The sequence below is a fragment of the Natrix helvetica genome, assembly GCF_964273705.1.
Source record: "Natrix helvetica genome assembly, chromosome: 4".
NCBI lineage: Eukaryota > Metazoa > Chordata > Lepidosauria > Squamata > Natricidae > Natrix > Natrix helvetica.
Window position 1 is genome coordinate 154595469 of NC_138550.1, and position 17755 is coordinate 154613223.

General features: G+C 45.8%; 1 protein-coding gene across 5 annotated transcripts in view; it reads right to left on the reverse strand.

The window, feature by feature from the left end:
• ENPP2 (ectonucleotide pyrophosphatase/phosphodiesterase 2) overlaps positions 1 to 12712 on the reverse strand; it is a 68805-nt gene extending 56093 nt beyond the window's left edge. For 3 of the 5 annotated variants that reach the window (XM_081950857.1, XM_081950856.1, XM_081950855.1), the window contains exons 1-4: positions 12580 to 12711; positions 11608 to 11713; positions 2765 to 2920; positions 264 to 389 (exon numbers count right to left, since the gene is read on the reverse strand). In XM_081950857.1, coding sequence (XP_081806983.1) covers positions 264 to 389; positions 2765 to 2920; positions 11608 to 11713; positions 12580 to 12645 — 454 coding nt within the window. In that variant the 5' untranslated portion in view covers positions 12646 to 12711. Of the gene's footprint in view, positions 1 to 263; positions 390 to 2764; positions 2921 to 11607; positions 11714 to 12579 lie in introns of all 5 variants that reach the window. The other 2 variants (XM_081950854.1, XM_081950853.1) reach the window with 1 other exon arrangement.
• Positions 12713 to 17755: the final 5043 nt, after the last annotated feature.

Genomic DNA, 17755 nt, shown 5'->3' on the forward strand with positions numbered 1-17755 from the left:
ACCCCCTATAGATGGCAACCACTAGCAGGAGTAAAATCCACAGGGACTCCTTAAGAAGTTGGCATATTTTTACTGCATTCCCACTGCCATGCCATGCACTAAGTAAGAATTGTTTTGGTTACCACATTACATGTTTTATCAGGGTAGGCCTGATTTGTCTCCCTTTGCACAGCGGTGGTGATGATCATCCCTGCAGGACTAGTAGCTACAACACCTCAAAAAGCTTCTTGATATATAGGAAGAAAAAAAATGGGAAGAAATACCTTTGCAAACCACTTGATAGTTACTACAGCAGTCTCCTCTTGATAAACAATCTTCTGAACAGTGGCAGGCATGATCTTCATTCCTGGTCTCTCCACAGCGCTCTTTGGTACATTCCCAACCACCGGCTGGCGTCATCGCAAGGGTAGAAATGTTTTAAAAACAAAGCAGCATATTTTGAGGCAACAGAATAGCGTTATAATCACTCACTATCATCCGAGACGTTTCCCTAAAGTCTGTTGGGAATATTCTGAAAAGGCAGCGCAGAAGAAAAGGGCAGATCTACCAAGTTTACTTTCTTAGAATATCTGCTTAATGATCATAGCATTGAAATACACCATCCTTTTCTCACAACTACTCCCATTTCCCTGAAAATAAGACCTACCCCCAAAATAAGACCTAGCATGTTTTTTACATATGCGACTAATATAAGCCCTACATCCCCCCAAATAAGCCCTACTTAAGAGCCTGCACAGCTGGTTGCGCACCCATTCCATCTGGTTTCTCATGGTGCCGGGGCCACGAGGCAAGGCAGGGGAGAGTGGAGCTGCCCCAGGTGCCCTGCACTGGATTACCTCAGGGCCCCTGCAGCCAGGCCACCCACTTCCCGACACCTGCCTCATAGTGGCAGCACCAGTAACCATGTGCAGTAGGAGCCCCTGTGGCCACCAGGACACTTTTTCTGCTTGCTCGTAGCCGCAATGGAGCAAGAGGCTGAGCGGTGTGTTGGTGCTGCAGCCGCGAGGCAAGGCAGGTGTCAGGGCATGGGTGGCCTGGCCATGGGGGTGCTGAGGTAAGCCAGTGCAGGGTGTTTGGGGTAGCTCCACACCCCCATCTATCTTGCTTCATGGCCATGTGGGGTCCTGCTGGATGGGGCTGTTGGAGCCGCTGCCATGAGGCAAATGTCAAGGCATGAGTGGCCTAGCTGAGGGGGCCCTGAGGTAAGCCGGTGCCGGGTGCATGGGGCGCAGCCTCCTGCCCCACCTCAAGCAAGTAGAAGTGGGCCTCCCGTACAATGGGGTGGGGAGATACCTCACAAAATAAGCCCTAGTGCATATTTTGGGGCCCAAAAGAAAATAAGACGCAATCTTATTTTTGGGGAAACACAGGGTACCGTATTTTTGGAGTATAAAACACACCCTTTTCCCTCAAAAAAGGGAAAATCTGGGTGCGTCTTATACACTGAATACAGCATTTTTTGCCTGCCGAAACCCCGCCCCTTCACCAAAATTCCCATGCAGAGTCTTACAGAGGCTTTCAGAGAGCACCTGGGGGCTGGGGAGGGCAGAAATGAGTGAAAAACGAGGGGCTTTTTGCTCAATTTTGCCCCCCAGCACCAAGGAGCACTCTATAAACCTCCATAAGGTTATCCATGCCCTTTTTTGACAAAAAGGGCCCGTTTTCGCAAAAAAGGGGCTGTTTTTTGCTCATTTTGGGGGGGGCACCCCCTAGGAGCACTTTACAAGCCTCCTAAGTGCTATTCATGCCCTTCTTTTGAAAGAAAAAAACAGGCCAGTTTTTGCGAAAAATGTTTTTGGGAGGTTTGCAGAGTGCAAAACCTTATTTTAAATTTGCCCCTTCAAAACCTTGGTGCGTCTTATATTCTGCTTGGTGCGTCTTATACTCTCCACAGAGCCAGAGCATCTCCGCTGCCGCCACCAGTGGCACCGCCCTCCCAGCATGGCTTTTTGGGCGGCTTCCAAACCGAGTCTTCCACAGTGGCCACTCTGCATTGCCGGAAGACTTGGTTTGGAAGCCGCCGAAAAAGCCATGCTGGGATGGCGGTGGCGGCAGTGAGAGCTGGGCCAAGGCATCATGAGGCTGGGAGGCGCGGGAGTGGAACAGCCGCTCGCGCAACCCCCCTCTCCAGCCATGCAGAGCACCATTCACTGGCATTTCGAAGGCGCCAAGCCGCGGGAGCCGGGCGGCGGCGAACAGCACTCACGCAGCTTGGCGATACCGCTAGGACAGTGAATGGCACTGTGCCCGGCTGGAAAGGGGGTTTGCCGGGTGGCTGCTCATGAGCATGGTTGCTTCATGGCTGTTGTGTTGCGCTGCTGCAACAGCGCAACACAGCCATTTGCCCATGAGGCTGTGCCCGGCTCTTTGGGAGCCCGCTCGCAAGAGAGCAACCGCCTGGCAACCCCCCTCTTCAGCTGGGTACAGCGCTGCTCACCAACCTAGTGGTATCCCGAAGGCACCAAGTAACACAATCACCTTTGCCTCCCCCCCCGGTTCCCGCGGCTTGGCACCTTCAGGATACCGCTAGGTTGGAGAGCGGCACTTTGCCTGGCCGGAGGTGGAGGGTTGTCCAGAGGACTTATTTGCAGGGGAGGGCTTATATTTTTGCCCACCAGAAAAGTGTGGCATGGCCTTATTATCAGGACATGTCGTATTTTTGTGGAAACACGATAGTTAAAAACACTGCTTGAGAATTACAGTCACAATAACTGTTCATTGGCATTGTTCTTTCTATGGAGCAGAGCCTTAAGTTGCACCCTACCTGTCTTTAAACACAGTTCATCAAAATCAAGACAACAGCTGCTATAGCTCTTGCACAGGTTGTCACAACGGCACAGTGGAGGATCTGCTTCATCAAGTTCAAAGCATCGATTTTTGCAGGAGCCATAAGTAGTGATCCAAGGGGAATCTGATAAGACTGAATATGAGAGAAAGAGAGAGAAAGAGAAAGAGAGAGAGAGAGAGAGAGAGAGAGAGAGAGAAATACCACACCATAAGTTAAGTCATTATTGGTTGATCAAAGGTTATTCAAAGGAGGTTAACTGCTCAACTGCTTCATCCAAGAAAAATAAAAGTATACGGTAAAGAAAGCTAAGAGATAGATGCAAGAAAAAAATCATCAAATAAAGAGTAGATATATCTCTCCAATCACTTTTCTTATCCTGGATTAACCTGCAATAAATCAAAGCTGCATATATTCTGTGCCAAAATAACATTCCACATATTGCATGAAAAACCCACATTTTGACCAAAGTTATCCAAATTAAAGACTGTGGACCTTGGATATAAAATGAGTAGACTGTCAAGAGAATTGAACTGAACATTATTTGGCCTAAAGAAGAGAAAAGGCAGGACAGAATGTTACAGAAAGTAGGAGCTTAGAGGAAAGACTCACATCAAGCAGAGTTATTAAAGATGATACTAGGATGTAGGTCTTCAGTAAAATCAAAGGGCAAATCTGTGCTTGCATGAAGAGGCATGCAAGATGCATGAAGAGGATTCCAAGTTGCTATTCTGTTCTTTAGTAGAATAATAGAATTGGAAGGGACCCTGGAGGTCTTCTAATCCAACCCCCTGCTCAAGCAGGAGACCTATACCATTGCAGACAAGTCTCTTCTTAAAAGCCTCCAGTGATTATTGTGGCTCACCAGACATCAACTTGGCCACTCCCACCCAGTCACATGACTACCAAGCTACTCCCACCTAGTCACATGACTGCCAAGCTATTCCCACCGAGTCACATGACCAAGCCACACCCACCTGGTCACATGACCACCAAGCCACTCCCACAAAACAGGCCACACCTACAGAATAGGTTCTAAAAAAAAATGAAACCCACCACTGAGCTGGAGCCTGTTCCCAGTGTGCGCATGCACAGAGTTGCCAGACGAAGAGAACAGCTAAAGAACAGGGATTGATTTGGGAGTAAGGCCACAGGTGGACGATGAATTGCCCCTCCCAGAGGAAATAAAAGAGGAGCAAAAGGGGAGTGGAGCTTGCAGGAGGCAATTAGTTCGCTTAATTGATTCATGATTCTCCGAGAATCCTTGCCAAGTTTTGCAGATATCGGCCTGTCAGCTCTCCAAGCCAGATAAGGTCTGTGACTGTAAATCCTCCCTTGAAAGACTTTGCTGGATGTGAATGAGCAGAATTCACAGTCAATTAATAAAAGGGGTTTTTGTAGGGACAAGGAGTTTGCTTCGTGCTCTTGGGGAAGCCTAGGTCAGAACAGGGATGGAGAATCCACGACCTCTGAAGGCAAGCCAATCCACTGGTTAATTGTTCTCACTGTTAGGCAATTTCTCCTTGGTTCATTGTTTCTCATCTTGCGTTCTGGTCCTTTGGAAAATAGGTAGATCCTACTGTGATTAGACTGAAGACACTTTCCCAAGGACATAGTTAAGGTAGGTATATCTTTTCCCAATTAATATTGAGCCCTGGATGCTCAATTATGTTCTTTCTTTACATCAGCAGTTCTCAACCTGTGGGTCGGGACCCCTTTGGGGGTCGAACGACCCTTTCACAGGGGCCACCTAAGACCATCGGAAAACACATATTTTCGAAAAAATACGGAAAACATAAAATAATTTTATGGTTGGAGGTCACCACAACATGAGGAACTGCATTAAAGGGTCGCGGCATTAGGAAAGTTGAGACCGACTGCTTTACATGTAAGGATCAGCTTTTAAGAGTCCTTCTCAATTTTGTTCCCAAGGATTCAGCAAAGCAATTAAATGGCACACTATCCATAAAGCAATCACTTAAAGGACAAAACATACTCTTTTTGAAAAAAGGCTCCCATGTCTTTGTCTAATCTAGCGATTCTGTTCTCCTTCCAAGAGAGACTGAACAGTGTCACAACTTAAAAGCTTTTTTTAGAATCTTGGGCATCCTCCTTAATTGTTCTGCAAAATGTTAATGGATTTCTTCTTCATGTGATGGTGGGTGTGGCTTGTTGGTCATGTGACCAGGTGGGCGTGGCTGGTTGGACATGTAACTGGGTGGGCATGGCCAACTTGCCGTCACTCACGTCAAGGGGCGCCTTGCCTGGCCTCTCCTCACCTCAAAGGCCTCAACGAGATACAATTTCCCTATTTGTTTACTACTACTGAACATCCAAATGATACTGTTTAATCCTATTTATATGTGCCATATGTGTACATACATATTACATAATATAGTGTGTATAGGCACACAAAAGGATACATTATCTACTAAATATACTGTATGTACACACACACACAGAGACACACACACACAGCTCTTCTAAAACTATACACATTCAACCTTGCTTACTGCATTTGGAAAAACACACCCAGAGTCCACTTTCTGCCACACATTTAACTATAACTTCTGTACATTAGAACATTACACATGCCTTCATATGTTCTTCCCTAGCTTGCACATGACTTTTAGAGCCAGGCAGTGGTGGGTTCCGGATCCTGTTCCAACTGGTACGGTTGGAAAGGGCCCAGCGTCACCCACATGGACATGTGCGGCGCGCACATGCGTCATAGCTACCAGCAACACTTCTGCAAGCCTCTGCAATGCTCCAGCTGCTCAGTGGAGCATCACGTAGGCACTGTACGTGCCTGCACAGAAGCGCCAAAGGCTTTAAAGAACAGGTAAGGAGCAAGAGCGAGCGGAGCACCATACCAGAATGGAATCCATTGTTCTGGGCAGGCTCCGGTACGCCCGTACCGGGGCGTACCACCTGCAACCCACCACTGGAGCCAGGAGATGTCATGGACTGAATAAAATGTGGTAAAACTCACTTAACAACACTCTCGCTTAGCAACCAAAATTTTGGGCTCAATTGTGGTCCTAAATCAAGGTCTATCTCTGCCTTCCTCTGCATGGCAGCCTAGTAAAGTCCTCCTTTCTGGCAATTTTCCTCTCTGTTAGAGGCACCAAAATAATCCAGACGATATAAGGTTTCCTGCTGGAGCAGGGGGTTGGACTAGATGGCCTCCAAGGTTCCTTCCAGCCCTAGACTACTGTGCTGCTGTGCTGTTTCTTCTCTTCTCTGTTGGCCTTCCCCATGGGCTATTTTCTAATATTAAATAGTTGTGGTAGCCCTTTTTATTTCTTTAGTATAAAATGCTCGTTATTCTGATATCAGAGCAAACCTCTAAAGCCAAAGTGTAAAACTTGAAATCTTTCCCAGGAATGATGGCATGAACATTAAAGTATGTTTGGTTGCTTGTAACAAAGATATTACGGTGATATGGCTTATTGCTTTATTTTTTCCATGTGTTCTGGCTTAATCTAAGAGTTTCATGAGGACAGAAGGACTGTGTTTAATAAGTATAAAGACACAGTTTATAAACTTTTTTTAAAGAGTTAATCTGTTTTCAAAAGGCCGTTTAACAATTCTAGAACTATTCATTTAGTCAAAGAAAGCAATCCATTGCTTGGGAGAATATGTTAGGCGTAACACCTCTTTAAAGTCTAAGAACACATTTAAAAATAATTCTAACAACTAGAAGCCATTGAACTGCTTTAATTCTCATTGACCCTTAGTTTCTCCTATGCTCATCTATCAAAATGCAGAATAACTTTTCATACGATGACGATGCTTTTTCTCGTGGCCTCTGTCATAGATTCATTTACCTGTTTTATTTAGCTTAACTCGTTTACACAGTTTGCATAACTGAGGTTTTTCTGCTCAGAACTATTCCAGACTGCAATTATAGTTGGGGTCATCAAGACAATTGTTGGGGCACAAGCAGCTTGGACATATGTAATTGTTTGAAATTAAAATGCATGTAGGTAATATTGTGGATAAAAGAAAGAGAGCAAGAGGGGAGGGGGGAGGGAGAGAGAGGAGAGGAGAGGAGAGGAGAGGGAAGGGTCGTATGCCAGTTATCAGCTGCCTTCAGAGTCACGCATCAGTGAGTCAGATGAACAGCTGGAGCCTATTCCCATTATGCACATGTGCAGAGTTGCCAGATGAAGGGAACAGCTAAAGAACAGGGGGCGACTTGGGAGTAAGGCCACAGGCGGACGAAGAGGAAATAAAAGAGGAGGGCAAGGGGAGTGGAGTTTGCAGGAGACAATTTAGTTGGTTGAACCAACTTAATTGGTTCGTGACTCTCCAAGACTCCTTGCCAAGTTTTGCAGATATCGGTCTGGCAGCTCTCCAAGCCAGATAAGGTCTGTGACTGTAAATCCTCCCTGGAAAGACTTTGCTGGATGCGAATGTGCAGTAAATTAATAAAAAGGGGTTTTTGTCTGGACCAGGAGTTTGCTTCATGCTCTCGGGAAGCCTAGCTCAGAACACTTGTTCTCATATTCGGGCCAGCTAGAGCAGGGAGCAACAGCACTCTCATTAAAAATGGGATACTCTTTTTAATTAACTCAATTATAATGGAAATGTTCTTATCTGCTCCAGCTCTTTAAACCATAAACATAAGCCCAGACAGTCACGTTGTAGCATGTCAATCTTTCAGAATACAACCTAAATGGAAATTCTGTCAAAAAGCAGAAAGCTCCAATTGTGTTTATTCTGTTATCCTTTCCAATTTCATCTGTGGCAGTAGATGTGATTTGATTTTTTTAAAAAAAAAACCCTTTTAATGACAGTGCTACGGATGGCAAGAGAGGCCCCAGTGAATGACAGGCCACAAACATGGGGAAGGTTCTGTATTTGATCCATGGTTTTCCCAATTTTAAAAAAGATAGTTGAGAAAGAATCCTGCTTGGGAATATATAAATGGTAGAATAATTTAATCTTGTGTAACAACAGACTTGTTCTTCTATGCTTTTCAACGACCGTAATAAAGATTTGATTTGAATTGACACTTGCTCTCAAATCACCCACCTAAGACGATTGTATTTTACCTATTTGCTTTGCTTGAATAGGAAGCAACACATGTAATGTCTCACACATTGTTTTATAATAGGAATACTGCTGAGCAATCAGGTCCTGTAAGAAGACAGAGGGAAATCAAGGACAGAACTGGGCTGTGTCTTTTCAGAAGTACAGATCAGCAGTTTCTGCCTCGTGTTGTACAAAAACGCATCAAGGGCACAATAAGTGACACTGTAGAGCAAGGTTTCAGTGTCAGGAATGACAACACAACGTTGCAGCAAGCAGAGCATCTCCAAGCAGCTAAAGGGTCTCTTTCCCAAGTGTAAGAGAAGCTACTCTGTTAATGTAAGCCTTAAGGTTATGCTTCAAAACAATCACAATGGAAGCTATTCATTTCATGGTTAGGTCAAAAAAAGTCAGATAAATCAATAATAGCAATAGCAATAGCACTTAGACTTATATATCGCTTCACAGGGCTTTTTACAGCCCTCTCAAAGTGGTTTACAAAGTCAGCGTATTGCCCCCAACAATTTGGCTCCTCATTTTACCCACCTCGGAAGGATGGAAGGCTGAGTCAACCTTGAGCCGGTGGGAATCGAACTGCTGAACTGCTGGCAGTCAGCAGAAGTAGTCCCGCACCACCGCATTCTAACCACTGCGCCACCGTGGCTCTTTAAAGGAGAATATTTATAGTCTAGGGTTGAAATGAGGGGTCTTGGTGCTCTCTCTCACTAGTGCTGATGATACCTAGTTTGGGTAATGAGACATCTGCAAGAAGAAGAGATTGGACAACCATTTGTCTGAAATGATGTAGGGTTTCTTGCCTGAGCAGGGCGTGGGACTAGAAGACCTCCAAGGTCCCTTACAACTCTGTTATTCTGTTCTGTTAATACCAAGCTGCGAGAGTACCAAGGAGCAGTCAGTCATGGTGGTGCAGTGGTTAGAATGTAGTATTGCAGGCTAATTCTGCCAACTGCCAGAGTTCGATCCTGATCAGCTCAAGGTGGATTCAGCCTTCCATCTTTCTGAGGATGATAAACTGAGGACCCAGATTGTTGGAGGGCAAGATGCTGACTCTGTAAACTGCTTAGAGAGGGGCTGTAAATCCATATATAAGTCTAAGTACTATTGCTCAGTCAGATAAATGCTAGATAAAAGCAAATTAAAACCAGGTTAACTTAAGTTAAGAGTAAACTTAAGTGTATTCTGTGCAAACTTTAAACCACATGGTTTACTAAGAGCTAAGAGGTGGGCCACTCTGGATCCTAAACATAGTGATTCAATGCAGCCGTCACTTATCTAAAAGCATCGTCTCCCGAAAGAGTTTTAATTCAGAAGTCAGCGTGGAAGAGACTTTCAAGTCAGTTATAATTCCTTCACGGGTAGCTGGGCTGTTTTAATAAATCCAGACATATGTTTGGAATTTGCAAGTACTGCCACCAGCACCTGCAAGAGGATTGCAAGCGAAACTCCAGCAACAGATGGAGAAAACATTTTCCACGTTACTTAGAAAGCAGCTGGGTCAGAGAGCGGAACGTGTTCAAAAGCAATGCACCGTACTTTCACACACAAGCCAAACTCCACAGCGAATGTCAAAAGGCCCGTCTCAAACATCCAGGCAGACTTCTCCCAGAGACTGCTGCTCCATCTGCAACCGCCATTACTAATAATAGGAATCATGTGTGCTTATCAAAGCGTAAGACAGGCTCCTTTGATCTGGCATTTGTTACCAGTTAAACTTAACTTATCCCGCATACTGTAACAGTTCTCCCTTCTCTGAGCAGACAATTGTCCAGCTCTCCCATTTGTGATAAGGCGTGCAAAGCTTTCTGATCTCGCGTTCTGCACATCCTGTTTCCATTGCTTTGATACATTAGAAACAACTTTGGCAAGGGCAGCACATGGAGAGAGAGGGAGGGAGGGAGGGAGAGGGAGGGAGAGAGTTAAGGAGGATCATGATCATTATAATAGAACCAGCAAATTGACTATGGTTTCACTTCTCCGATGGAAACAGGCCTTGTTCACTGTAAACTGTAAACAAAGAGGATACTAGGCATAAGCAGAGCATATTTGCAGGTTCCGCGCCCTTATCCTTAAGGAGCATCAACACCAATCAAGCTGTTTTTACTGCATTACCAAGAGCTCCTTCAGAAGTTGTTCCAAACAGAGCCAGACTTGGCTTTTTACATTTCCAAAAAAAAAGATTTTGATGCTCTGATTCTCAGGAATATCTAACTGTCTGAAATAGGTGTCTTGCTTGAACAATGGGGTTGGACTAGAAGACCTCTAAGGTTCCTTCCAACTCTGCTATTCTGTCCTGTTACTAATTCTGTAGACGAATGCTTTGTTTCCAAGCTTTTAATTCAATTTCCCCAACTGGTGCCTCTTTCGAAGCCTTGGGAAATCACCACCAGCCAGTGCAACATTAGCCATGCTGTCTTTGAGAAGAAGAAGAAGGAAAAAAACTCCAGAGCTGGAAGCCAACACATCTGGATGGCTCCAACTTGGAGAAGATTGTATTAAAGCCAACTTCCCCTCTTCCCTTTGTAGCAGAGAAAAACTACTGTATGACTCAGGACAACCAACACATCTGAAAACCGCTGATCGGTAGAAACAGAAATGTGCCACGAGATTCTTTCTTAGACCAAGGAGGCAAGTTGCCAAGAGTGTTTTAGCCAAGCTCACAGAAATATCTTTCAAAATTAGGGCCAAATAAAGAGGGAAGAAATGGAAAGTTCTAGAGGCATCAGAGCAGCAATTACTGTATTGGAAGGAGGATAACAGATGAAACGAGCCTTTGGCGTGCCCAAGTGACATCTGTACATATTTTCAAGAGTAGCATCGTTATTGCACTGCTTGGTGCCAAATTTATGCAACTCAGGCTTCTGTGAAGGGATGTGCATTTGCTTCCCGTATACAAACACCAGCAACAAATGGTAAATAAATACATGATAAATGCATGTATTTATTTATAAGGCGTAAACAATAACTCCATCACGATTATAAAAGCTATTCAAAGGAACACGCTGTCCATCAGAAAGAATGGAAAGCACTCCATAGTCGAATTACAAGCTGTGTAAAATATTGTAGCCCTTCCCTTCCTCTGTTTTTTTTTTTTTTAAACAGAGCTGAGATGTTGAATGCACATTTTTGACAAGGAAATAGGAGGGAGTGCAGCAGTCTCAGCTAGCCTGCATTTCTCCCCCCCCCCCCCCAAATGAAAGGAAACCAACTTTAAAGAAAATGTGTACGTTGGAGAACATCTGCTGCCCACAACTTCCAACGTGAGACACCTGCTTTTTTCGCTGTCCTTCTAACTCTCTCCCTCCTCTCTCTTTGTATTTGCTCATTTCTACTTTGCAGAACCAACAGGGCTATCAAAGCAGATAATAAGACATCTCTACCTGGAAGCAAACTAATCCAACAGAACAGGGACTGCTTGTATTATTTCAGGGATGTGGGTGGGGAACTGCCTTCCCCACCCAACATGATCCATTAAATATGATCACAAACACACAAAACCCATCTCCTCAGCCCCCAGCCCATAAACGGAATATGTTTGACTCAATCTTTCTCCCACAGAGAGAAGTAAATAGGTTACCTATAAGCACGTTCTGAAGGTCAACCAACACAAGCTTTTTCACATAACCTTTGATATATTTGGGGGGGCAGTTGGAAAGAAAAAGATGACAAAAAGGTACATTTTAGGACACACACCCGTTCCCCACCCCCCAACCAAGCCTCCCCCTCCCAAGTGGCTGCAGAAACGGACCCTTTAACCCACATTATACCTGAGTCGGGACCCTCCTCCCCAAATTCACCAGATCTTCTGACACGATGAGCTGTAAATCCAGCACAGACGTTGATGCCCAAAACCAAACCAAGCAAGGAGGTTACCTGTAGAAAAGAAGAAGAAGAAGAAGAAAGAGAGAAAGCCAGGAAGAGAGAGAAAAGAGAGAGAAAAAAGAGAGAAGTTAATAAAACAAAGCAAGCTTTGAGGTCTTCTCCTTTCTTCCTTCCTTCTTTTTTTCTTTCTTTCTTTCTTTCTCTTTCCTTCCTTCCTTCTCTTCCTTTCTTTTCTTCCTTCCTTCTTTTTCTCTTTTTTTCTTTCCTTCTTTCCTTCTTTCCTTCCTTCCCCTTCCTTCCTTCCTTCCTTCCTTCCTTCCTTCCTTCCTTCCTTCCTTCCTTCCTTCCTTTTTATTAAGGACATTTCTACGATTTTGCAGCATAGGAAAACAGTGGCTCCAAACGGGTCGAGTCTCCTCGCCAAAAGAGTAAAAAGCTAAGCGGGGGACACATGAATCCGCCACCAGCCTGGAGTTCTAACATCCGAACACCATTTCTTGCCTCGCATGGGGGTTCGGTTGGGGATTGGGGGAAGAGCCCCGATCCCGTCTTCTTGGAGCACCGGCGTCTCCCCCGCCTGCCTGCCCGCCATCCCGGGCCGCCCAAAGCCCAAGGGGGCTCCTCCCGTACCTGACAGAGCCGCCACCGGCTTGCCTTGGCCATCCTTCTCCCGCTGCCTGACCGAGGAGCCTCCGTGGGGCAGGAAACGGAGCGCGGCGCTCTTGTTTGCACAGACTATCGGCTACAACTAATCCCACCTGGGGAGGTCGATCCGCCTCCCCGTGATTTGTCCAGGGGGAGGTTTCATCACGTCCCGCTTCACAAATCGCAGCGCGCCAGGGCCCGAAGCCGCCTGCAAGGCATCGCCCGCCCGCCCGTCCGCCCTCCCACTCGCCCCCCTCCGACCTCTCACGCACCCGTTTCGGGGCTCCCGTCCGGGCCGGGCCGCCAGGGGCTCGCCTGGCAGGGGCCCCCGATGCCATGATCGCCCGGATCCTTCGTGCCAACGTGAAGCGGGATGGCGAGAGAGAGAGAGAGGGCGCCGGGGCTGTGCGCGCGCATTCCCATCGCTGCCCCTCAGAGCGGCGGCGGCGGCGGGAGGATGGTTTCCTCGGGCGCCGAGGGAAGGCGAGAGCGAGCGAGGCAGCCGCGGTGGGTTTAACGAGGGGGCGAGGGCCGCGCTTCGGCTGGGAGCGGACCCACCAGGACTAGGGGAGCGGAGGATAGGATAGAAAAGACTGGAAAGCCTCGTAAGAAAAGACTGGTCGGCAACCTTCAACGCTCAAAGAGCCATTTGGACCCGTTTCCCACGCCAAAGAAAATTTCGGGAGCCGCAAAACCCTTCCCGTTCCTGACTATTTCCTGAGCAAAACTAGCCTAGGTAGTTGAATTAAACATTCTATTTTCTCCTGAAATTTTTCTTGGATTTATCCATGGTTGACCAACCGGGGGTCGAAAAGCTCAATAAATTGTGTGCCACATTGGTGGCTGAGATGCATATTTTGAGCAACAAGGAGCCGCAGCGGAGGAATGAAAGAGCCACATGCGGCTCCAGAGTCAGCAAGTTGCTGACTCCTAGACTGGATAGTCAGTTGTCTGAAATAGGGTCTACCGCTTCAGCAGGAGACTGGACTAGACGACCTCCAGGGTCCCTTCCAGCTCTATTATTATAGCAGTCTTACTATTAAAGGAAAATATTTGTAGCTCAGTGTTGACATGAGGGGGGCTTGGTGCTCTCTGAGTTTGCTTCTTTTCTTGAAGACGTTTCATGACCCAAGCTAGGTAATACCACATCAGTGCTATTGGAAGATAGCAGTCTTGCAGTATCTGAGGGGCCTCCACAAAAAAGAGGAACCTGCTCTCCAAAACCCTTGAAGGCAGAACAACAGTGCTCTACTCATCCATGGAGCCCTACTTCCAGATGTGGGAAGACACATTTGTATTCTCTGTTGCAAGACAGCTGCCGCCACCTTTTTTTAATCAAGTTTTTTAATTTTTTTGTTACACATACATATTTATGAACAAAGTGTTGTCCGGTGTTTTTTTTTTTAACATCTTCCCGTGCATATAATCCATTTTACATCATAATTCTGTTCCAATTTCAGCTCTATTGTTCTCTTTCCGTATTTCCCATTTTATCCTCATTTTCTTTTTAATACATCTACAATGTCATTAATTGCCCCTTCAAAGTTAATTCAAATTATCATTCCCTATTTCATCTTTAGTCTATTTTACTCCAGTGAAAACCTCTAGCTGTTTTCCATTCTTTCCCCTCCCCCCCATATTCTTGTTCTTCAATTAAACCCTGTATTACTCTCTTCTCTCCTATTCCATGGTCTGAGTTATCTATCTATTTTTCTTATTTTTTTCTTGCCATTTAAGGTTTCACACACATTTTTAGTGTGATTCATTGTACATCCATGGTCTCAATTTAACTAATTTAACATTTTAAAAAAATAATTTTTACATTATATCACAATAATGTTTAAGACAGCTGCCTTCTGATTAAAGAAGCAACACACCACTTTTGACACAAGGGCTAGACAACAGGACTCACAGGTTGAATCTGGGACCTTGCAAAGATCCCCAAGCTACAATGCCCAATGTCTTTATGAAGACTCTCAGTCATCCAGGTCATAGTTGACACAAAGGAGCTTCCCCTCCATCCCTTGCAAGGCAACTGGATGGTTTATTATTTGAAGAGGAAGAAGATATTTTGCTTCTCATCCAAGAAGCTTCATCAGTTTTAACTGCAACTCCTAATGTCTCAAAGGTGTTAATCCCCCCCCCCCGAAAAGTCCAGTTGTCTTTTTGGGGGGGAATGACTGAGAATTTCCATAAATGCAACTCCCAATGTCTCTCCTCATTGAGTGGGCAGCTGTGGGTGCTGCTGGGAGTTGTAGTTCCCCATCTCTGGTTTACAGGTCCCCACTTTGAAATGTAACCTCTGTAAGGTACACAGCTGGAAGGTTAATATGTGTTGTTGGTGCTGAGAAGTGAAACGCTTAATGAGATCTCAGGAGAAAATGGAGGGTCTGTGATGCTGACCTGGATTGAGTTCCCTATCTCCGTGATGGTGAATCTATGGCATGGGTGCCACAGGTGGCACACAGAGCCATTTCTAAGGGCACGTGAGGCATTGCCCTGTCAGCTCCAGCGTGCATGCGTACACTTGCCAGCTGATTTTGGCCTTCATTTTCGGCTGTTTTTTGCCCTCCGGAGGCTTCCCTGAACAACAAAGGGCAAACAACAACACAGTGTGCAAACCGGAAATTCGGGAACAGACTTCCGGTTTGCGTGTTGAGCCACTTTTTGCCCTCCTGGAGGCTTCAGGAGGCTTCTCTGAAGCCTCTGGAGAGAGAAAAAAGGCCCTAGGGGCAACCTGGAAGTCAATTCCTGAACTTCCAGTTTGCGTGTTGGGCCATTTTTTGCCCTCCGGAGGTTTCAGGGAAGCCTCCTGAAGGCAAAAAATGGCTCAATGCAAAAACCGGAAGTCAGGCTGAAAGAGGGCCTCCGGGGCAGGCAGAGGACGCTGTTTTCACCCTCCCAGTCTCCGAGAAAGCCATGTGAGCATGCATGGGGCAGCAGGGGGGTGTTCATGCACACATGCACAGGGGTCACAACATGGGCAGGATTAAGTTATGATGTGGGCATGTGAGCACGCATAATAGTGTGCACGCTCGTGCATTTGGCACCCGAGGTGAAAAAGGTTCGCCATCACTGCCCAATGTTTGAAATGTGTAGTGCTGAATGCTTTACATTTGGCCAAGAGAGAAAAAGGTCAAACGTTCTACAGAGAAGTTCCCTGAAGAAGAGCTCTCACATGAGTCCAGAAGCTCAGAAGACAAAACTTCTGGTCCCGGTGACCAACCCACATTGGATCCTGCAACATTATCCTGGGACAAACATATTCACTTTCATCTGTGAAGGTCAAAACAATATATAATATAGGGATCTATATTGGGTCCAAGGGATGCGGTGGCTCAGGGGATAAAACACTGAGCTTGTCGCTAAGAAAGGTCGGCAGTTCACCGGTTCGAATCCCTAGGGCCGCGTAACCGAGTGAGCTCCCGTTACTTGTCCCAGCTTCTGCCAACCTAGCAGTTTGAAAGCACGTAAAAATGCAAGTAGAAAAATAGGAACCACCTTTGGTGTTCCATGTGCCTTCAGCATTAGTCATGCTGGCCACATGACCAGGGAGACATCTTCAAATAGCGCTGGCTCCTCAGCTTTGAAACGGAGATGAGCACCGCCCCCTAGAGTCGGGAACGACTAGCACGTACGTGCGAGGGGAACCTTTACCTATATTGGGTCCAGATGCAACCATGCCTCATTGCAATCAATAAGATTTAAGTCTATAATGGCTAACTGAGACATCCATCAGTTCAAGAGGCTCTGCTTTGAACCCAACTAAGTGCGCACAATCTAAGGTGAAAACTAATCCTTAGCATTTGTGATAAGGTGCATGTTTCATTCTCCAGGCTCGGTTTGCTCTTCAGAGATGTCAGTTTTAGAAGTTGCTGGCTCCTCCTGAACTCTGTATCGGGGGCAACATCTGTACCAACAAAACATTTGATTGCTACCCGCACCAGTCTGATTTGCAAAGCCCGGTGGGCTGAAAATGGAGGATTGTAACTGGATAGTTGATCCCCTTCCAGGTACTCTGGAGGGCAGTCTTGATTATGGGGCTTAAGCCTAGAGATAGGCCTCGGTTTTCAATCACTTGTTTCACAACTGTTCGAAGATATGGCAACACTGAAAAATGTGAGTTATGATTGTCACAGGGTCCCTAGAGTCACTAATCAAAATTTAGGCCCTTGGGAACAGGCCAAGATTTATGAGAGTTGCAATATTCCAGGGTCATGTGATTTCTACTTGCAGCCTTCCCAGCCAGCTTCTGACAAGCAAAAACCAATAAGGGAAACCAGATTTGCTTAATGACTCCATGCTTCATTTAATGAACATGGTAGTTCATTAAAAAACCATGGCAGAAGTCGTAAATGGAACAAGAGTCACTTAACTACTGCACCATTTAAGCTCCCTTTTTGTTGTTGTTAGTTGCAAAGTTGTGTCCGAACCATCGTGACCCCATGGACAACATCCCTCCAGGCCTTCCTGTCCTCTACATCCCCTGGAGTCCATTTAAGCTCACGCCTACTGCTTCAGTGACTCCATCCAGCCCCCTCATTCTCTGTCGTCCCCTTCTTCTTTTGCCCTCAATCGTTCCCAGCATTAGGCTCTTCTCCAGTGAGTCCGTCCTTCTCATTAGGTGGCCAAAGTATTTGAGTTTCACCTTCCAGGATCTGGCCTTCTAAAGAATAGTCAGGGTTGATCTCCTCCAGGACTGACCAGTTTGATTGCCTTTCAATCTAAGGGACTCACAGGAGTTTTCTCCAGCACCATAGTTCAAAGGCCTCAATTCTTTGGCTCTCAGCCTTTCTTATGATCCAACCTTCACAGCCATACATTTCAACTGGAAAAAACATAGCCTTGACTACACACACTTTTGTGTCTTTAACTCACATAATTTTTATTTGCTTTTATACTTAGGCTTTCACTGTAAGCTTCTCACAGTCGCTTTGGATGGTGAGATGGGCATCGTATAAATTAAATAAATAAAATAAACAGCCACCTCTTAAGTTAAGGACACCCCCCTGTACCTGGTAACTATAATTGGTCCAGAATGCCAAGGCTGAAAGAGCATGTTTCATTTTTCCTGGATAGCATCTCTAGTTTGGGAACTATATATTCTGACCAAGACTTCCCGAGAGCATGAAGCAAACTCCTTGTCCCGACAAAAAAACCTTTTATTAATTGACTGTGAATTCTGCTCGTTCACATCCAGCAAAGTCTTTCAAGGGAGGATTTACAGCCACAGACCTTATCTGGCTTGGAGAGCTGACAGGCCCGATATCTGCAAAACTTGGCAAGGAGTCTCGGAGAGTCACAAACCAATGAAGCGAATTAATTGTCTCCTGCAAACTCCACTCCCCTTTCGCTCCTCTTTTATTTCCTCTGGGAGGGGCCATTCATTGTCCACCTGTGGCCTTACTCCCAAGTCAACCCCTGTTCTTTAGCTGTTCCCTTCGTCTG